Source organism: Nicotiana tomentosiformis, chromosome 5, assembly GCF_000390325.3.
Source record: "Nicotiana tomentosiformis chromosome 5, ASM39032v3, whole genome shotgun sequence".
Lineage (NCBI taxonomy): Eukaryota > Viridiplantae > Streptophyta > Magnoliopsida > Solanales > Solanaceae > Nicotiana > Nicotiana tomentosiformis.
In genome coordinates this window covers 134,924,002-134,946,780 of record NC_090816.1, presented here as the reverse complement: position 1 = coordinate 134,946,780, position 22,779 = coordinate 134,924,002, and the positions used below count along the sequence as shown (strand labels likewise).

At 36.3% G+C, this 22,779-nt stretch overlaps 2 protein-coding genes, 2 long non-coding RNA genes and 1 pseudogene across 4 annotated transcripts; 1 reads left to right on the top strand and 4 right to left on the bottom strand.

Moving 5' to 3' along the window:
* Positions 1–399: 399 nt before the first annotated feature.
* On the top strand, positions 400–2,911 carry LOC138891680 (uncharacterized; annotated as a pseudogene).
* A 903-nt stretch (positions 2,912–3,814) lies between these two features.
* LOC138891682 (uncharacterized) lies at positions 3,815–4,563 on the bottom strand. The gene is made up of 2 exons (XR_011408047.1): positions 4,346–4,563; positions 3,815–4,169 (listed from the first exon to the last, which is right to left on the bottom strand). It is a non-coding gene; the product is annotated as an uncharacterized lncRNA (long non-coding RNA).
* A 77-nt stretch (positions 4,564–4,640) lies between these two features.
* LOC117277565 (uncharacterized) lies at positions 4,641–5,847 on the bottom strand. Its single transcript, XR_011408046.1, has 5 exons — positions 5,746–5,847; positions 5,469–5,651; positions 5,285–5,377; positions 4,995–5,061; positions 4,641–4,913 (listed from the first exon to the last, which is right to left on the bottom strand). It is a non-coding gene; the product is annotated as an uncharacterized lncRNA (long non-coding RNA).
* Positions 5,848–5,872: 25 nt separating this feature from the next.
* On the bottom strand, positions 5,873–8,982 carry LOC138893197 (uncharacterized). Its single transcript, XM_070176974.1, has 10 exons — positions 8,254–8,982; positions 7,938–8,141; positions 7,383–7,448; positions 7,136–7,300; positions 6,908–6,982; positions 6,661–6,806; positions 6,253–6,388; positions 6,090–6,159; positions 5,946–6,011; positions 5,873–5,883 (listed from the first exon to the last, which is right to left on the bottom strand). Exons 1-10 carry the CDS (start codon positions 8,980–8,982, stop codon positions 5,873–5,875), a joined length of 1,668 nt encoding a protein of 555 aa, XP_070033075.1.
* Positions 8,983–15,008: 6,026 nt separating this feature from the next.
* Positions 15,009–15,641, bottom strand: LOC138893196 (uncharacterized). Its single transcript, XM_070176973.1, has one exon. The coding sequence runs from the start codon at positions 15,639–15,641 to the stop codon at positions 15,009–15,011; it is 633 nt and encodes a 210-aa protein (XP_070033074.1).
* Between the last annotated feature and the right edge of the window lie 7,138 nt (positions 15,642–22,779).

Genomic DNA, 22,779 nt, shown 5'->3' with positions numbered 1-22,779 from the left:
TTTTAATTTTTGTGAGTATTTTTACTTGCATTAAGGATTTTAATAGTTTGGATTATTTCCTTAAGGATTTTATGTATAAATGACACCAGATAGCCACTTTATAAGCATGCTATTTAGAAATTAGCCAGTGCGTCCTGAATTTTAATTTTTCAGGATTGTCTTGAAGTTAAGATATTTAGTTTAAAATTTCAGGACAAATAAGTAGTTGCTAATCTCTAAACAACATTCATAAGAAGAATGAGTATCCGTGCACTTGCCCCAATTTTATTACTTTTGGGTCAAATTTATGTAGTTGAGCTAAATAGAATTGTGAATGTACTACTTTATTTGACATGTATAATTGAATTGATGATTCAATACCGGGGGAAGACCAAGTAGTAAGCAGTGACGCCACTCTCTTCCTAAAGTCGGTTAAATTCGTTTATTTTTAAGGTCCAAAATAATAACAAACGCCAAGAAAAAAACATTAACTCCACATATTTCTTCCTTAATATTACCAACTTCAATTTTTTATCATTCAGTTTTCTCTCTTCTCCAATTCCAGGTATATTAATCTCTCAATTCAGTTTCTCAAATTGAAAAGCTTTATTTCTATTTTCTTTTTTTTCAATCAATTTCATGCCTTTATTTGTTTGCGATCATCCAATCCATGTTCATTTGGTACAAGGAAGAAAAGGGTGCTCTTTTTTTCTGTTTTAAGAAACTGTTTAGACAGAGTGAGTGCTTGTTATTTTGGGGAAATTATTCAGTTTCAGTTTGTTTCTTGTTTAGTACAAACAAAGGATAATTGAAAATTAAAATATATGTAACTTACTGCTTGTTATCTGCCATGAAAAGCTATGTCTAATTGGTTGATTGTTTTATGTATGCAAAATGTATTTTTATTCTTTTAAAAAAAAAAAAGAACTAACCCAAGTGGCCGCCCACCTAATCTCTTAAACTAAAAATAGCCACCGGCGGATGTATAAAATATATATAATTATATAATATGTATACCGGCTAGAAAAAGTAAACATTGATTCTGGCCAGCTATTTGTGTAACAATCCTTTTTTTTTTATAAGTATGGCAGAAGTATCAGGTATGTTTACAGTACAACAAACAATAGGCAGTGTATTATGTTGCAAATGCGGAATCTTGATGCAACCAAATGCTGCCAATATGTGTGCTAAATGCTTGCGATCCGAGGTTGATATAACAGAAGGCTTACAAAAACATGTTGTGATTATCCACTGCCCCGAATGCGATAGCTATTTGCAGCCTCCAAGGAGTTGGATCAAAGCACAGCTCGAATCGAAGGAGTTACTCACCTTCTGTATCAAGAGGTTGAAGAATTTAAATAAAGTTAAGTTGATGAATGCCGAGTTTATTTGGACTGAACCTCATTCCAAAAGGATCAAAGTTAGGCTTAGAGTCCAAAAAGAGGTACTAAATGGAGCAGTTCTCGAACAAACATATGCCGTTGAGTATGTTGTTCAAGACCAAATGTGTGAATCTTGTTCAAAGGTGCAAGCTAACCCTGATCAATGGGTGGCGGCTGTGCAGCTTAGACAGCACGTTTCTCATCGAAGAACTTTCTTCTATTTGGAGCAGCTCATTCTAAAGCACGAGGCTGCTAATCGTGCCATAAAAATTCAACAGTTGGTTCAGGGAATTGATTTCTTCTTTGCACATAGAAGTCATGCTTTAAAGTTTGTGGACTTTGTGAGTAGGGTGGTACCTGTTAGGAGCCGAAATGACAATCAACTTGTATCTCATGATCACAAGAGCAATAACTTCAATTATAAGTATACATTCTCTGTAGAAATCAGCCCGATTTGTCGTGAGGATTTGATATGTCTCCCTCCAAAGGTAGCAGCTAGTTTGGGAAATATCGGTCCTCTTGTGATCTGCACCAAAGTGAGCAACAATATCGCTTTATTAGACCCGTTTACTCTGAGGCATTGTTTCTTGGATGCTGATCAGTACTGGAGGGCGTCGTTTAAGCCTTTGTTGTCTAGTAGACAGCTTGTTGAGTATGTAGTTTTAGACGTCGATGTGGTTTCTGAAGAAGTTAATATTGGGGGCTCGACGTATGTTTTAGCTGATACTCAAGTGGCTCGTGTATCTGATTTTGGGAAAAATGATACTATGTTCTCTGTAAGAACACATCTAGGCCATCTTCTAAATTCCGGAGACTACGCCCTCGGTTATGATTTATATGGAGCCAATAGTAATGATATTGAGCTAGACAAATACAAAGGTCTTGTCCTTCCGGAGGTGATATTAATTAAGAAAAGCTATGAAGAGAAGCGCCAAAAGAAACGTGGGAAGCCTCGATCTTGGAAGCTTAAGTCTCTTAATATGGAAGTCGATAACTCTGGCAAGGGAAGAGATCAGGAACAAAAGTTGAACTCAGAATATGAACAATTCTTGAGAGATTTAGAGGAGAATACTGATCTGAGGTTCAACATATCATTGTATCGTAATAAAGAATATCAACGGTCGGAAGTCACATCTATTGTTGATGGGGAAGATGTTCCTTCTATTCCTTTGGAGGAGTTACTTGCTGATCTTGATCTGAGTGATATTGATGTTGAAGAAGATTGCATACTGGAGTGAAATGCAGACTCGTGAATTGGAAGCGGAACTTGAAGTTTGATCCTGAAGCTCGTCTTATTTACGTCGTGCAAGTCAGTGGCTTCATAAATTTTGGGTTCTAGTACTAGGACAACTAGTTCTTGTTATTTCAATATAATGATGATCTGATGGCTATTTCTATCTTACGCCATTTGTTTGTTCCCTCTGAACGTTGCCTTACTAATGTTCGTGTCTGTTATGGAGCCTCACTACCTCTAAATGCCTGTTTTATTTCAGTTGGCTTCATGTGATTTAGCTGTATTATATTATGCGAACAAATTATGGTTACTCCAATTTTATAGACCAATTCTCTTAAAAACCAAATCCGAGGAAACAATAGCCTCAGTATTGAATTTTGGGAGTGTTTTCTCATTATCTGTACCTTGTTCAGTATGACAGTTCATACTCCATATGTGCCAACAAAGTTGAGGAATAAAGACCCAAAAAATACTTGAGATGATTTGATATCGTATGCTTCTACTATGGTTACAGCCGTATTTGATGCAGTTGGGCAACTGAATTTCTATTCTTTAGTTGGTTGATATGAGAGTGATTTTTCTATGTACTTCACAATGAATTGAGAATTGGGAGATGAATGCCTTATGCGGAAAGGAAAAGAACTGAAGCAGAAACTGGAAGTTTCTTGTTCTTCTGAAACAAGAGATGCTCTCTTTCCAAACAAGTACACACAAGCTACAACGGTGGACGCGACCTCAGTGCCACATGATCAACAGGTAATTTGAAGAAAAATAAGCTCATTGAAGTTGGATTTATGCAATTTCACATTTCTGTCTTAACTTTTGCTTTTTCTTTTTTCGTTCCAATTTTATCGAAAGTCTCCCATGGGATGACTTTTTCCATTTTTTTGTCTCATGGAGAAGAAAACCTAGTGTGTGTGTGTGTGTGTGTTTCAAATTTGACATGATAATAAATAGCAATGTCTAATGTCCCCAAATCCACAGAAATCCACCTCTTATGCACTTCACAGATCACATCTTTTGTTCCTTTTCACTTTAGAATTTTTCTAGCTTTTGCCAAAATTAATGGATAGTGAAACTAAGAATGGAAACTAAAAACAAAGGACTTATAGGGTCAACTTGGCTTCTTACCATGAATGATTAAATAAAGGAGGTCAATCTAAATTGCAATCCAAAGTTAATACATGACAGAAAATCACCTCAAATATAACACGAGATAGAGCAGAAAGAATTGTAAATTCCTTTCAAATACAAAAATCTCCTACTTCATCCGTTGTATACAATCGCGCTCTTTACAGTAATAGGAGGAACCTTCCTCTGTCTATACAAGTTTTGAGTCTGCTACTTTTCCTGTTAGCTACTTCTGTGTTCTATACATGTATCTACTAAACGAATACACAAACAAATTATATGGTTGACAAGACAGTGCGCAACATGCTTTGATGTGGTAAAGGTAATGTTGCATATATGTTGGACAGGACAGAAGGCTGATGTTCCCTTTGGAACTTGTTCAATAGATTGATCATTCGCCTGATAGTTTCTTCTGTTGCTAAATTATTCCCTGCCCATAAAACCTAAAAAAGAGAATATATGAAATGGAGGATACCTTAGTAGATATTTGGAACTGTACATTCTTTGTAATAGGTTAAGTTAACTGTAACCGCCTTTCATAAAGCCTATATTGACCGGGTATGTTAACTAATAGTGTGGCAATATTTAGGATAAAGGGTACAGGAAAAGGATATACTACCTCAGCAAAAATTGCTATTATTTTCGGTATATAAGATCCTTGAGGGCCAATAATTTTCTTCTCTGACCTGAAAGAACAAGGCACAACGCCAGCAACACATAAGAAATGTTGAAGGTTTTTAATCATTTATTGCTTGTTGCTCCATCATCGAACAAAGCAGTTCGTGACTGACTTTAGCCTCATCCAAGTTACACCTTATTGGTAAGTGGCTTAGCCAAAGCAAGATAAACTGCCACGTAAAATAGTTTCATAAATCAAGAAAGACAAGAAAGTTTATAATATGTCATCCAATAAACCACAAATTTATCAAGAGAAGTCGTAAATTTGTGTTGAGTGTTTGTGTGTTCTAGTGTATGAAGTTTTCTTTTAGTACAAACTGAATGTGTGTTATTTATAATAATGATATAGGGAAGTAGTAGTAAGAGAGAAACCTTATAGGTGTAAATGCCTTCCCAGACAAACTGGCTTAACTTCCCACAGGTAGAAATGGCAGCCTCATAAGCCATGATGTTATCTGGTCGTTTTGCATTAGGATGCTCCATTACAGATTTTAAATGATTGAATATTACTGAAACAACATTTGAAATTTAAGTCAGTCCTGCTAGTGGAGAAAATAAATATCTTAAGCATATTATAATGCACAAATTACCTATAGTATGAGGCTTGAGGATATCGCCTCCGAATTCAGCACAAATACCAACTGCAGTTGCCACTAGCTGAAAAATATAGAATGTCAGATTTCTAGGGAAACAACTGTAAAAGTAGGGTTTAAAACCTGCTGAACATTTGGATTGTTATGATCGTAAACTCTAAGCAGGAGACCATACAATTTCTCAATAGAATGACAGTTTATTATCAATTAAGTCACTTTTGATGCTTCAATAGGACGTGTCACGAATTGAATTACATATATAGTACATGATAGAGAGAGTAACTTACCCACATAAGTGATACATGAGGCAAAAACTTGTTAAAAAGGGGCAAGAATGATGCCTTGAGGTTTTTCACCATAGTTCCCAGGCAAATGTCGATCTGAGTTTAGGAAACAGAGAAACTAACAAAGGTAAGTCTAAGATCCTGTTATATATATATATTAGAGGCTGTGTTGAGATAAATCACTAACATTTCTACATATAGTTAAGTGTTGCTCAGTTTCCTCCTTAAGCAGTTCCTGCTCCCTTGAATCGTTGCGCTCTCTTACCCTTTTTTCTCTTTCTGTTTTGCGGTATGAGCAAGTTGAGAGAACCTCTGATATGCGATCAACGAATTTTGCAGCTTGGTGTTTACTTAAATGCGAACCCGGAATCTGTTGAGTAAGTACTTTTTAGTGCACAGTCAAATAAAGCTCAAGGGCAAAACATGTGAAGAATAGTATACAGAAGAGAAAATAGTATGCTGACCTGAATGCTTTCGTTGAATGCGTCCAATAGTCTTGCTTGAATTTGTACCTTTGACTCCTAAAGGGAAAGTAGAGTTAAAAGATCGTATCAATATGATATTTGATTAAACTTTTGCTGCAACTCTAGGTTAATTACCTTCTGTAATGCATCAAGCAAAGCAGGTATTATGCTGTCAAATAGCTTTTGAACTGGGGGCTTGCCGCATCCTGTTACAGGAAGCCCTTTCCTCACAGCAAAATCAGCTGAATGCAACAGTAATGCCATTACTACAAAAGGTGTAAATCCAATTTAGCAAAACATCAGATAAAGTTCAGAATGCCCGAAAGGAATATGTAGAAACTTACCAGAAATGGCGCCCATTCTTACTTCTTGGCTGAATTTAAAGGTAAGATTTGGAACTAAACCACTAACAACCTGTATAAACCACAAGTTAGATAGAAATCTTCATCTTCATGTGATAGAAACCACAAGTTTAATCCTTGTAAATTGTAATTATTCAAGACATACCTCATTAACCCATAAATGCTGCCCTTCCTTTAACTCAGCTGCAAAGCAGCATAGTATATGACAGGCCAAGGCTTTTCCTTCCAGAAGTGCGCTTCTTATCCCGATCTTTTTATTCCCAGAAGTGACTTTAATCATGCTACAGAACATATTTATATGTCAGATGAAGACATCCTCAATAGATTTATGCCAAATAAGTTGCTTATTTTAGTGACTTTGTTTCTCTTTATTACTTGCTGAAATCGACATTTCTCAAACTATCTTTGTGACACATTGTTCGGACCATTGTCTCAGTCACTAAAATAAGCAACTTAAGTGAAATGCACAACCATCTACATGCACAGCTAGTACTAATACATTTTCCATGCATTATAAGTGAAATTTCGTCCGAGTGTTTTAGGAAGATCCAACCTTTCATCATCAGAATCCTCTGTGTCTGAATTGTTGGAAACACTCAAATAATTCTTTAGCTGAGCAGATTTTAGTACAACGAGCATGGAAACACTCAGATAAGGAAGGAAATCTGTCCCGAAGCATTTGCATAGTCTACCCCGTGCCTGTAACCGAATCAAGTATATGAAAACCATAATGTTTATGGTGTAAATTAGCCAAAAATAGGAAAGAGAAGTTGCAGAAAATTCTAAGTGTATCAACATACTTGTAACAAAAGGCTCCTCATTGGATCTTCTACCTCCATGTGAGTTTCTTGCAGTGAAATGAGCGCAGAAGTGACCTAAAATGACACGTTGTTGGTAAAGCAGATTCCGAACTTAACTGATGTTGATAGTTTCAATTAGTATTGGTTTATTTGACAGTTCCAGGAAACACATTCAACTTTTATAATATGCCTGCTACAAAGGAATGGACAGATATAAACTATATTCACCTTTTCAACATAATCAAGGATTGCTAGATTTCCAACAGCCATTGCGATCATGGTCAAGCATTCCAAGGATTTGGTAAGGTGCACGCGACTTGTATCTTTAGTAGCAGTTAGCAAGATAACTTTCAGATAAGGCATTATAGAATCATATATGCATGCAGCGTCCTCCTACAATATCCCAGGCAAACTAAGTTTAGAAAACCGGAACATTGAAAGAAAACAACAGTTGGAACCCTGAAAACAAAAGTACCTGTGATGAAATAGCTAAAGAAGCTAAAGTTGCCAGAGCGGCTTCCTTCATCATCGTCATTCCTCTCTGGAATTCAGTGAGTCACTTGTTAGTCCAAATCATATCAGAGATATGACTGTTAAAAACCTATGTCGTTACTCTTAAATACATGTATCCTGCTGCCAGATGAATGTGGCAACACACAGTCATCAGACACTAATATTACATCATTACTCTTACAGACGTAAACACTATATATCTCATTTGTACACTAATATCTGTACAAATGAGATAGTATTAGTATGCAATGGAATGTATTTGCAATGGACAAGTGTGAAAAGTTAAGAGTTCAGGTGCTCAAAAGGCTGAATGTAAATTATACTATCTGTAAAATTAGGCCAACCTGAAAAGGTGGTAGCTAAATAATTTCTCTATTAGATAACAAAGAGTTAGTACATTGGCCAGATGACAGTAAACATTTTAGCCTGAAGCAGTTTTAAGGTAAGTCTTGTAAATTCTCAACTAGCATAGCTTTCTGCATAAGGTAAAGGATACAGAGAAAAAGATGTGAAGTACCTGCAACCTAGGATTGTCAAAATCATCTAAAACTTCTCGCAAAGCAGGGAGGATCTGTTGATGATATTGCTTTTGAAAATGTGGGCTCAGATACTTTGAAAGCTGACCAATTGCATGAATTGTTGCCCAGCGCACTCGGGGATGCGTATCATGAATTAGCATCACAACAGTCTCTACAAGCTGCCCCATCTCCTGCAACAATGCCTGGAATTTCCACACCATAAATCACATACAAAAACTAATTATGCCCATTTTTCAGAACATACTCACTAAAAAGGAAAGACTGCTACACAAAATGAAACGGAGAGAGTAATACCTTTGAGCAACCCTCGGAAATCAGACCAATTGCAGTAACACCAGCATGACGAATTCTCCAGTTTTCATCATACAAGAAGCTGAACAAATACTCAAGGCAACTAGGCAAAATCACATTTCCTCCCAATGCAATTGCTAACCTACCCAAACTTTCCATAGCATAACTACACATACTCAACTCCCCTGCATTTTCATCATCACTAATTGCATTTCCCCAATTAGGATCATCTTCAATATGTACTAACATCACAATTAGCTGACTAAGCAACTTAGAAACAACATCCTCAGCAACTATTAAAACAAACTCTATAGCAAGTTGCCATGTCCTCTCTTTTAACTCCAAATTCTCTACTACTTTCACCATTGAAGATATTATAACATCAATCTGAACCGTAAAAAACTCAGTTTCTGCCCCGGCCAAAATTATCAAATCCTCAAGAAGACTACACACAAGAACTTCCTCACCTAATGCCATAAACAAAGTCAACATTACATACCCCATAAGATCATAAAACTTGCTATAATTCGCGGTGTTTCCCAAATACAAAACCAATTTTACAGATGCCTTAGCAGCAGCAACACCACACCGATGATGTTCTATTACAGTAGGCATAAGATCTTTAAAACCCTCAATCAAGAAATCAATATAAGGCATAAAAACCTCAGGACAAACAGGAATCAAATCATTCCATAATAACAAAAGGCTCCTCATTGGATCTTCTACCTCCATGTGAGTTTCTTGCAGTGAAATGAGCACAGAAATGACCTAAAATGACACATCATTAGTAAATGCAGTTTTGGATCTTAACTGATGTTGGTAGTTTTTTTTTTTTTTTTTTCCAGTTTTCTCTATAAGAACTGTATCTACAAGATGTTGCTGTAGGAATGAAGTTGCCCTGAATCTAATGGTTTAAATATCGCTTACCGCTATGTGGTTCTAACTTTAAGTCTAAAAAGTTCATTATATTAGTTTATTTTACAGTTCCAAGAAACACAGTCAACTTTTATAATATGCCTGCTACAAAGGAATGGACAGATATAAATTGTATTCACCTTCTCAACATAATCAAGGATTGCAAGATTCCCGATAGCCATTGCGATCATGGTAATACATTCCAATGATTTGGTAAGGAGCATGTAACTTGTATCTTTAGTAGCAGTTACTAAGATAACTTTCAGATATGGCATTATTGAATCATATATGTACGCAGAGTCCTCCTACAATATCCCAGGCAAAAGAAGTTTAGAACACCAGAACATCGAAAGGGAAGTTCTTTTTGAACCTATGAAAACAAAAGTACCTGTGATGAAATAGCTAAAAAAGCTAAAGTTTCCAGAGCCGCTTCCTTCATCATCGTCATTCCTCTCTGCAATTCAGCAAGTCACTTGTTAGTCCAAATCATATCAGAGATATGACTGTTAAAAACTTATGTCATTACTCTTACATACACGTACACCGCTGCCAGATGAATGTGGCAACACAGTCATCAAACACGTTGAAAGCTGACCAATTGCATGAATTGTTGCCCAGCGCACTCGGGGATGCGTATCATGAATTAGCATCACAACAGTCTCTACAAGCTGCCTCATCTCCTGCAACAATGCCTGGAATTTTCACACCATAAATCACATACAAAAACTATATTAAGCCCATTTTTCGCCTCTCAATAGCCTTCTAAAAATTAACGTTGAACTACTCCCTCTGCTTTATCTTATTTGACGGTATTTTACTTTTGACAGATACCAAAAAATACCCTTAGACCTTGTAGTCTAAACATGCTACGACATCTCTATCGCAATATGAACATGTCATTGAGAGTGAAATGGAAAGTTTATTTTACGGTGTTTTACTTCTGACACATACTCAAAGTACCCTTAGCACTTGTAATCTAAACATGCAACAAATTTACTACGGCAATATGTGAACAATGTCATTAAGGTTAAAATGAAAAGTTCGAAGTTAAGAAGATCTTATTTGACAGTGTTTTACTTTTGACACATACTGAAAAGTATCCTTAGACCTTGTAGTCTAAATACGCTACAACATTTCTATGGCTATATGAACATGTAATTACGGGTAAAATAAAAAGTTCGAAGTTAAAGAGATCTTGTCTGACGGCGTTTTACTTCTGACACATGCTAAAAGTACCCTTAGCAGATTTAGCACTTGTAATCTAAACATGCAACAAATTTACTATGGCTATATGAACATGTCATTAAGGTTAAAATAAAAATTTCAAAGTTAAGGAGATCTTATTTGATAGTGTTTTAGTTTTGACACATACCGAAAAGTATCCTTAGACCTTGTAGTCTAAACATGCTAGTATAACATTTCAACGACAATAAGAACATGCTACTAAGGGTAAGACGGAAAGTTGAAAGTTAAAGGGTTTCCTAATACAGAAATATAACATTCTTTTCAGAACATACTTGCTAAAAAGGAAAAAGCGCTACATATAATGGAACGAAGAGAGTATTACCTTCGAGCAACCCTCAGAAATCAGACCAATTGCATTTTCCCAATTAGGATCATCTTCAATATGTACTAACATCACAATTAGCTGACTAAGCAACTTAGAAACAACATCCTCAGCAACTGTTAAAACAAACTCTATAGCAAGTTGCCTTGTCCTCTCTTTTAACTCCAAATTCTCTACTACTTTCACCATAGAATCTATTACAACATCAATCTGAACCTTAAAAAACTCAGTGTCCGCCCCGGCCAAAATTATCAAATCCTCAAGAAGACTACACACAAGAACTTCCTCACCTAATGCCATAAACAAAGTCATTGTTACATACCCCATAATATCATAAAACTTGCTATAATTCGCGGTGTTTCCCAAATACAAAACTAATTTTACAGATGCCTTAACAGCAGCAACACCACACCGTTGATCTTCTGTTACAATAGGCATAAGATCTTTAAAACCCTCAATCAAGAAATCAATATAAGGCATAAAAACCTCAGGACAAATAGGAATCAAATCATTCCATTATAACAAAGCACCCAATTTTCTATACAAAGAACTCGAACCCAAGTATCGAAACATGAAGTAAAACAGATTATCCCATTCATTTTTAGGAAATAACAAACCGGCTAAACTTGATACGCAAGAAACACAAGCTTTAAGCGTTTCATAATCCTTTTCAAGCCATAAACGATAGTTTAAGCCATTTTTTAAGTCTTTACGCGTAAATGGAGGAAGACGGAGCCAAAGAGAAGGCAGAAGATCGCGAAGAAGATTATAACAGCGAATACCTGTGATCGAAAAAGGGTTACGTTGAATCATTTCGAAGAGTTTGAGAATTAGAGCAGTTGGGTAATGGTTTTTGGTGTAATTGAACAGAGTTTTTGCTGGTTGATAAAGATGATCGTCGTTGCAATGGAGATGTAATAGAAGGTTGATCATTGGGTCGGAGCCGAATAGTTTTTTTGCGGATTAGGGTGACGCCATTGAAGAGAGCTTTGGAAAGGAACTGTGTGTAATGAACTGAAGTGAAGTTCGTTTTTGGTCAAATGGGGTTTTTGGCGGGGTTTGAACTTTGAACAGACGGAATTCAAGTTGACATTGAACATTCAAGTCAATCCTTTTTTAAGGGAAAAATTCATAAAAAGTTAACCAAAAGAGATCATGCTAGAGGCTACGGTATATACGTACAGTCAAACCGTTTTATAACAGTATCATTAGTTCTAATATTATTTGACTGCTATAGTAAAGTGTTTTTATAGAAAACATATATTATAGTAACATAATATTAAAAATGATTCCAAAAAAAATTTGGTTGTTATAGTGAAGAGGTATATGTATATAATATATATAGTACATGCATAAACGTTTAGAGTTTTCAACTTCAGTTTTCTTTTCTGGCAAATAATACAAAAATAAATTAAACAAGAAAAAGTAAAGGAGAAGGGAAAGAAGAGAGGTGATATATATATACCCGAGGATGAAACAAGCAAGAAAGAAAAAATCATGAAAAGGCATCGTTCAACATTAATGCTCCTCATTGTCATTTAGTTGAATTCTTCAAAGTGAAACTGCAAATAAGAAGAAAGAAAAAACCTTAGGTTTGAGGGTACGAAACTATTAGAGCATTGGGGATATTTATAGTGTCTATGCACGGACCAGCATTAATTGGTAACATTATAAAATTGGAAATTATTTTAATAGGTCAAAATCTACTGATACTATATATAAGCAAATTCTTATTAATGCGTACAAACTTTAATTGGTAATATTAAAATGGAAAACAATCTTCTATAAAAGGTCAAAATATATTGTAAAATACTAGTAGTTCACGCATGGGCGAGTCAAACTCCTTAATTAACTTTGAGTTGGCACTTCTTTTTTACCTAGTTTCCTTCTTCTTTTTTCGAATGCACTTCTTTTTTATTTAATCATTCGAAATTAGAACACTATTGGGTCCAACTATTTAATTTTGTGTCTTGTAAGACCCCATTAGGGCTTGCAGGAAAAAGAATGGAAAACAATCTTTTATATATAGAAGGTCGAAATATTCTTAGTGTAAGGAAAAATTTAATGCAACTACATATGGTGCTCTATAGAAACATTAATGGGTAAGCTTTGAAAAATGGAAAACAATCTTCTATAATATGTAAAAGTAGTGCAAGAAAATCTTTATACGGTCAATATATATAACTAAATTGTAAACTACTGCTATCTATAAACGTGTGTTGCACGTTAATAATGACATATGGTGGTTTAAATATTTATTTATATGAATGAACAATAAAATTTACTCCCACCGTTTACTTTTAGTTGTCAAGTATTCTAAAAATAAATTTTTATTTTTACTTGTCACTTTTCGCATATCGAGAGAAAAATAATTTATTTTTCCTGCTTTGCCCTTAGCATTAATTACTTATTTCAAATCATTTTCTAAATTCATTAAGACTATACACCAATTAATATGGGTATCATGGTAAATTATGCACTTTATTTATTGTTTCTTAAGGGGTGTGCAAAGTCAATAGTGAACAAGTAAAAGTGAACGGATGGAGTAATTAATGAGAGAACTTTTATATATAATACTACAACAATTATCTAAATGCCGAAAAATATTGTTATATTAACATAATACATGAATTCGAATGAAAGGACATCATCAGAACTTACATAAAGGATCAATTTCAGTCATGTTAAGTAGATAATTATGTATTGTAGTTTAAAGGTATCTAATATGATGGTATCTTATGGAACACTTCTTTATAGACAGTATTGTTTTGTATATGTTTCATTATAATGCTTTGGTTACTCTGCCATAACCAAAACTCTTGTTGTCGATATTGATATCTCTCGTGAAAGTGCAACACATAGTTATTCGTGTAAGAAAACATATTGTGGAAAATATAGTCCAATATTTATGATGTTTGTCCTTGTACTTTATTTATTATAACTACAAAACATAAACATACTGAAAATTATTTTCACATAAATTTGAAAGGATATTCTTTAGTTTCGGAAGGTGAAAGTTGAATTCGGGGATTAACACATACTTAGAAGCACATTGACCGGTATCATAAGTTCTGCATGTATGACGTTATTGTAAAATCTTCTATATACCATATGTGTACTATTACATAAGCTATTCAGCGGATCTTAGTTTTCAGTAGCATGACAGGGCATATTTTTCTTCAAAATCAACCTATATGCAATGGAAGATCAATTTTAACTTAGTCTATTATATATATATATATATGGTGACACTAACATATATAAGAAATAATGAACTTGACAACAAACATGTACGGTAGAAAGTCATTTGGTATTAAAATATTTAAATATTCTTCTAAGTAGTAATTGTTGGTATCATCTTCTGTTGAGTCAAAACTGAAAAATATTTTGTTTTTACCATAAAACTTAGCAATCAACCTTTTATTTAGTTGATTAACATATTCATTTATGCTAGCTAATATAGCTCTTTAATTTCTATCATGTAATTTATACAAATATTTTCCTTATTAAATACACTACTATTACTATTGGGGTTGATAACCAAGTGTTCTAGAAGAACCAAATCATCGTTTACTGGATGCTCTTCTTCGTTTCCGACACGAAGCAAGAAGCCACTGAATGTTGGATTTGTTCTTACTTTTATATTTCTTGTCATTTGAATATTTTTCATTTGAGGTCATAAGTATAATTTTAGCAAGCTAGCTTTTACAATTTCTGCTTTAGTCAATTTTGGAATTACTGATCGTACTTGACACAAATCACCTCCCAAACTATTACTTTTCCACCAAATGGTTCATCGATATCCAATATATCTCTAAAACTCTGGCGATTGTTTCGATCATTTGACACTTAGCTAAAAGCGCTTCATCCCATATTTTCACTTTTAGTTTTTGGTAAAACAGTGAAGTATTACCATTGACAACCAAATTTTTACACCTAATGAGCACTTTAGAGAGATTTCCAAAGCCTCGAACAAAGAAAAACATCACTCAACTAATTACATAGTTGCTGCCTCAAATAACTACATCTACTTGCTTTCCTAGAGTATTTCAAGTGTTCTACCCTCTCTACAATCTCTTTCTTTATCTGCATAAACACAACCTCAGTATTTTACATTTATCCCTCTAAAACGTTTCCAATTTCGAGCCTTCCATGTGTGGTAGAGTTTTGCACCCCATATTGCTGCTGCTAATTCCTTCTTGAACTGCTTTTAATGTCTGGTTTTGATCCATTTCATGCATTGAGTTGTCCCTTTCCTTTGTATTTTGATACCCGATCACATTTCTAGTTCATCTTGCAATTTCACTGTCCAACTACACTCAGTAAAGAGGTGTAGCTGGCTTTCAACCTTGTTCTCATCACATAAGCAACACATTCCATCATCTACTGGTATATGGACTCGGATCAACCTCTCTTTTGTTAACAGCTTCTCTTGATTAGCCAACCATACTATAAACCTATGTCTAGGTAGCATAATGTTGTTCCATACTAAATCAGCTTCTAACATTTTCTCCATGCTTCCTAGTAAGCTAATATAGCTTCTACTGACAGAATATGCACCATTTATTGTTAAACAGTAGGTGCCATTATTGTACCAATTTGTCATAACTGATTTAATGGAATTAAGCTTCCTCCAGTACCAGATGCTGTCAACAGGTGGAGTGTGAATCCAGATATCCTGATTCCCTCTCATATATACTCCATATACCCATCTAATCCATAGTGAATCTGCTTTGGTTGCCAATTGCCAAATCCGTTTTCTAACAGAAGCAATATTCCACAATTTACAACTTTTGATATTCAACGCCCCATTCTTCTTTGGCTTGCATATCTTTTTCCAGGAGACTAGTGCAACTTTCCTCTTCTCATCTATGCTTCCCCATACGTAATACCGACATTTCCTATCCATTTCTTTCAAAATGCTTTGTGGCAATAATATAAAAACAACCCCCCAGAAATTGTACACTAAGAATAGGACTGCATTGATAATCTGCAGTCTGCTTACGTAGGATAAGTTTTTAGAGTATGCACTTGTTATTCTGAAACTTATTCTCTCTACCAGCTGATAACACTCCACTTTGATCCACTCTTTTTAAAAGAGAGGCAAACCCAGGTATCTGATTGGCAAAGTACCAAGTGAGAACCCAGTCATCTGTACCATTTGATCTCTTAGGTTATCCTCAACCCATGCTATAAAGATACTAGATTTGTCCATGTTAGCTTCAAACCCTGTTACATCACTGAAATGATTTAATGCCTCCATGATCCTCGCAATAGACTTTAGGTCTCCCTTACATAATAACATTAAATCATCAGCAAACACTAAGTGAGTCAGCTTAGTATTCTTACACATTGGATGGAACTTAAAGTCAGGAAGATCCCCCATCATTTTCAAAATCCTTGACAAATACTAAATGACTATCACAAATAACATTGGTGATATTGGATCTCCTTGCCTCAACCCTCTTTTCCCTTCAAAGTATCCATATCCTTCTCCATTAACCTTAATTGGAAATTTTGTGGAAGTAACACAGACCATGACCAGATGTAATGACCCGACTTATCGTTTTAAGAATTAACGCTCTGTTTAGTGACTTAAGGTCTCATGCAGCTTCGCAATATGTATTATGACCTGCGGGTGTGGTCGAGTTTGATTTATTGAAGATTCAGAATTAAATTAAAAGAACAATCCTTATTTAGAAGCGTAAATGGAAAGGGTTGACCGGAGAGTTGACTTTTGAGCAAACGACTCCGGAATGGAATTTTGATGATGTCAATAGCTTAGTATGGTGATTTTGTATTAGGCTTGCGTCCGTACTTGGATTTGGAAGCTCGTAGGACAATTCGACTCATTTTGGCGAAAGTTGGAAAAAAGAAGATTTTGGAAAGTCCGACCGAAGGTTGAATTTTTGATAACGAGGTCGGATTTTGATTCCATAAATTGGAATAGATCCATTACATCATTCATGACTTGTGTGCAAAATTTGAAGTCATTCCAGATTGATTTGATACATTTCGGCGTAAAATATAGAAGTTAGAAAATTTAAAAACTCACAATTCGATTCGATGCGCGATTCATAATTTCGGCGTTGTTCGACGTGGTTTGAAGCCTCGACTAAGTTATTATTGTATTTTGGGACATGTTGGTATTATTGGTTAAGGTCCCAAGGGCCTCAGGTATATTTTGGAAGGTTAACGGAGCAATTTGGACTTGAAAGAAGTTGCTGGAAAATAACAGCAGCTGTAGGAATCGCACTTGCGGAATTTTGGGCGCAGGTGCGACCTCGCAGAAGCGAGGATTTCACCATAGAAGTGAAGATGGAAGGGTATGGCAGATGTCATAGGTGCGAAGTAATGCCCGCACCTGCGGAATCGCAGAAGCGGGAAAGGGAGGCGCAGAAGCGACTGCTTTCGTAGATGCGCATGTTGCATCGCACCAGCGAATGCGCAAAAGTGGAAAGGAGTCCACATGTGCGATGGGGTTGTTGGCAGTAGCCTTTGCATAAGCAAATCGACTGCTTTCGTAGATGCGCATGTTGCATCGCACCGGCGAATGCGCAGAAGCGGAAAGGAGTCCACATGTGCGATGGGGTTGTTGGCAGTAGCCTTTGCATAAGCAAATCTTCGCTCACAAAAGCGGCTCCGCAAATGCGGCGACTCGTCCGCAGGTGCGAAACTGGACAGAATCATTAAGGACAAAAATTGGTCATTTTGCTATTTTCGATTCGGATTTTTGGAGCTCAAATTTGGGGTGATTTTGGAAGGAATATTCACAATCTTGGTTGGGGTAAGTGTTATATATCCTAAAGGGGTTATATTTCATGAATCTATGGTTATATTCATCATTTAATTCGGATTTAAATGGAGGAAATCAAGATTTTTGCAAAATCTTCCAAAAACAAAAATTTAAGATTTGGAGGTTGAGTTGTTATTGGAATTCGATAAAATTGGTATGGTTAAACTCGTATCGGAATGGGTGTTCATATTTCGTAAAAATTATGTCGGTTTCCGAGAGGCGGGCCCCGTGTTGACTTTTGTTGATTTTTTAGAATAATTTTTCAAGTCGACGTTTTAGTATCCGGAATTATTTCTGATGAATTTTAATGAAGTTATACAATTAATTTGGATAGATTTGAGCTGTCCGCAGGTCAATTCAAGCAAGGAGGATATTTTGGAATATCGGCCTAACTTCAAAAAGGTAAGTGTCTTGCCTAACCTCGAGTGGGGGAATTACCCCTTAGGCATCGAGTCTTATGTGCCATTTGTGAAATGTGAAAAGCCGTGTACGCGAGGTGACGAGTACGTACTCGGGCTTATATTTGTAAAATTTATTGAGTTAAAGTCTTCGGCATATTGTGTAGTAAATTGGATAATTGTTGGCATATATTTAATCATCTAATTGCCATGCCTCAAATCACATTTATTGAATTTGTTTTTATATGACAATTTGATGTAATTACTACTTGCATATTTTTGTTAATTCTGTGAGTTTGATGGTTTGATATTTCTTGGAATTTAATTTCATTATGAATTTTCTGTATGCAAATAATTAATTAAGCATGCTTAAGAAGAAGTGTTAATATAATCATCTAAATTTGGATTAATAAAGGCGTTGCCCTATGTTGATTATTTTCTATCTCTGTTGTTTGTGGCCATTGGAAAAATTGTTATATGAATTGATTTTGTTACGTTGCCGTGATAATATTTCGTGTAAATTGTTGTGTTAATCGAGTTATTGTTTTGAGGATATAAGGGTGGCATTTCACTGTTGATATTATGTGGGCATAAGGGAGGCATTTCACTGTTGTTATGTGTGTTGGGATATTGTCTGGGCAGAATGATAAGGGTAGATATAGGAGAGATAGGGGTGGCTATAGAAGAGATAAGGGTGGTGGCTATAAGAGCGATAAGGGTGGCTATTGATATTGTCAGGGCGGAGGGATAAGGGAGGCTATTATAGGAGTGATAAGGGTGGCTATAGGAGAGATAAGGGTGGCTATTGTCAGGGATGATATGTGATGATGTGTAGTTATTGCGTTGATAATTTTTATGTGATGTTGTGATTTTTTTTGTGTTTATTTTTATATCTTGTGCAATTTGTCTTGTTGTTTTGGTAAACTTGATAATAGTCTGATCTATGTTAAAATTGGGAGCCTGCGGCCATTGCTAGGCAGATTATGATATGAAATGTGGGCACGAGGTGCCGTGAGTAAATAATAATAATACTGGCACGTGAATTGTCCGTGAAGCTGTGATATGAAATGAAGGCATGAGGTGTCGTGGCTAAATGATGATGATATTGGCACGTGAGTTGTCCGTGTGGTTGTGATAGAGAAATTTGGCACGAGGTGCCGTGGAAATATGAAAATGGGCTGAGACCCGTAGTTGTATGATTATGAAATGAGGTGTCACATGGTGACTTTTTAATTGAAAGAATTATATTCAAAATATTTATTTGGAAGGATTTTTATTCAAAAAGATTTATTTGAAAGAATTACATTCGAAAGATATTTATTTGAAAAAATTATATTTGAGAGAGATTTATTTAAAGGTAGTATATTTGAAAGATATTTATTTGAAGGAATAATATTTGAAAGAGATTTATTCTGAAGAATTATATGTGAAATATATTTATTTGAAGGACTTGATTTAATTGGGTGTACTTATATTTATTAATTGTTGAGCGATATTAATGGTGTTCTTGTTGCCCTTATTGTTATTTGTTTCCTATTATTCTGTATATCTTATTGCACAGGTTATTAGACTAGTGAGTGTCTTGACTGTACCTCGCCTCTACTCCAATGAGGGTAGTCTTGATACTTACTGGGTACCGAGCGTGGTGTACTCATACTACACTTCTGTACATTTTTGTGTAGAGCCAGGTATTAGAGCTATCAGACTCGGACATAGTTAAAGTGTGATCGCAAGGATTCAAGGTAGAGCTGCTTGGTCGTCGCAGTCCCTTGAAGTCTTTTCATTTTATTGTACTGTTAATTATTAATCAAACAATATTGAGTATTCGGTCCTTGAGATCATTCCATGTATTCAGTTAGAGTTCGTGACTCAGTATTACCAGTCTTGGGAGGTTGTTTGTAATTATTTCCGTTGTTGGTTTTGACACTAGTATTTAATTATATGTTTTTAAAAACAAATTGGCTGGAATTGTAATCATAATCTGCTTACTTAGTCTTAGAGACTAAGTTCCATCACGACACGTGAGGTGGTATTTTGGGTCGTGATAAGTTGGTATCAGAGCTCTAGGTTCATAGGTTCTACGAGTCACGAACGAGTCTAGTAGAGTCTTGTGGATCGGTACGGAGACGTCTGTACTTATCTTCAAGAGGCTACAAAACTATTAGGAAATTTCCACTTCTTTCATTCCTGTCGTGTGGATTTGTTGATTGTGGAATTTGAGCCTTTGTATCTCTATTCTCTCACAGATGGTGAGGACCCGTGCTACTGGGTTAGCTGAGCAGGCATTCGCACATACTGCTAGGGCTGCAAGAGGCCGGGGCCGAGGTAGAGGCTGAGGTAGAGGTCGAGGAAGGGCACGTGTCGCGACTGGAGCACCTGTCAGAGCAACAGTTGAGGAGCCGCCAGTAGCTCCAGTTGAGGGACAGGTACCAGAAGCACCTGTTGTTACCCCCAGTCTTCAGGAGACTTTAGCACAGTTTCTGAGTATGTTTGGTACATTAACTCAGGCGGGATTGATCTCTATTGCACCAAATATTTCGCAGATTATGGGAGTAGCTCCGACTCCTACCACGACTCCAGAACAACAGGTTCACGTCAGTCAGGTTTCGAATGTAATACTGGTACAACCTGTTATTCCGGTTCGGCCTGAGGTCATGCCAGATGCATCAAAAGAAGAACAAAAGAGACTTGAGAGGTTTAAGAGGTATAGTCCACCTACTTTCAATGGCACAGCTTCAGAGGATGCCCAAGGATTTCTAGAAAATTGTCACTGTATTCTCCGCACCATGGGTATTGTGGAAGTGAGCAGAGTTGCCTTTACTACATTTCAACTGTCAGGCGCAGTGTATTAGTGGTGGAAAATCTATGAAGAAGGTAGACCAGCCGATGCAACACCACCAACTTTGGCTCAATTTTCGAAAATATTCTTGAAAGTGTTTGTTCCCCAGACTCTCCGAGATGCATGACACATAGAGTTTGAACGATTGCGTCAGGGCACTATGACAGTGTCAGAATATGCTATCAGGTTCAGTGAGTTAGCCCGTCATGCACCTATCTTGGTTCCTATAGTCAGAGAGCGTGTCCGCATATTCATCGAGGGGCTCGATTATGATATTAAAATATGCATGGCTCGAGAGTTGCAAACTGATACTCCATTTCAACAAGTAGTGGCGATTGCGAGGAAGATTGAGGGTGTTCTAGGCGAGGAAAGGGAGTCTAAGGAGGCCAAAAGGTCCTGAAACTCTGGAGGGTTTAGTGGATTTTACTCTTCAGCTACGACCCATTATAGTGGAGGTTCGAGCAGTCAGCCAGCTCAGTCCGCATATCAGATTACTTGGAGTGCTCCAGTAAGTTCTTTTAATGCACCACCGGCATGAGGTTCCTATAATGGTTATTCCAGTTATCCGGCACAGACTCAGTATGAGCAACCACGACCTCAGAGGGGCTGTTATGAGTGTGGTGATACTAGGCACATTATGAAATATTGTCCCAGACTTGGGAGGGGGGGATTTTATCAGAACACTCAAACTATGGGCCCCGGTACAGATACTACTCCACGTGCACAACCAGTTAGGGGTGGAGGACACACGGGTAGAGGGAGCCTAAGAGGTGGAGGCCCGACCTACTGATATAATCGCTATGTTTTGGATGAGGCCGATACACCAGATGGTGTCGTTATAGGTACGATCTCGATTTGTTATAAAAGGATATTTTCCCTTAATTTAATTCGGTTCTGAATGTTGAGGTGAGTCCTCCTATTATGCTCGACTTATGGGTGAGCTTCGTAATTTTGTGATCCACTTATATGTTTATCCATGTTGGGATATTTGAAGATGTGAGCCCGTGTCTCATATTTTTATTTTTGTGCACCATTGAGGGCTATAAGTCCAAAAGTAATTTTTATTATTCCTTACAGTGGATTTTGATGTGTTTCGGAATAATTGATTCCAAATTTATGAATTATATGCCCTAATTGTATGAGGGTTCATTATGCGTTGTGAAAACTGTTTACGAAATATATTGAAAAGAAGAAAGAAAGGAAATGGAAAATTTCAGTTGGCACAATGTGCAAAAATACTTGTGATTCGGAGTCGAGGATGAGATCCTCGCATTTATATATATGATGTGAAATATTTAAACCAAGCTATAAGCCGCAGTGGAAGTTATATAAGGACGAGGTCCTTGTGGTGAAATACTTATGTGTTTAAATTCTCCCTTTGTGAAGTTTAATTTGTACTATAGTACTAATAGGGAGTTATGACTGATAGGCTTATGTGATAATTCTTTTATGTGTTTTTGTGCCATAATTGTGCTGTAATTATTGAGTTTTAGCTTACGAGGTGAGTGCCCAGGTGGCGTTAAATGTGACTCGTTAAGTCGGGTAAATAGTTATGAGGTCTTCATGCCTCACATTCTGTTGTTAGTGTTGTGAAAATTCGGAATGAGGTTTTGGTTAATATGAGGTTAAGCGATGTTGTAATCGATTATGAACAACTATTAAGACCAGAGATGTGGTGATGGGCATACATATGATGTGCTTCATGTCCTGATATCATTATGATAATGTAGTGCTTGTAATGCTGAGATTAGTCTTATTGATATATACATTGTGGTGCTCCGTTGGGTTGTGGATGTGTTGTTAGGAGTTGTTTTGGTGTTACTCTGGCAGGTGAATAGGCCCAATTACAGGGGAGACTCTGTCGAAATTTCTAAATTCTTTTTTGGGAGATTGATAAGTGCGAAAGAAAATATAAGTTAATGTGTGTGTAGGCACGAGTTGCTATAGCAGTTGAGACTAATACCGTGCGTTGATGTGAAAATTAGACTTTTTTGTTTATTGAAAATGTTTGGAG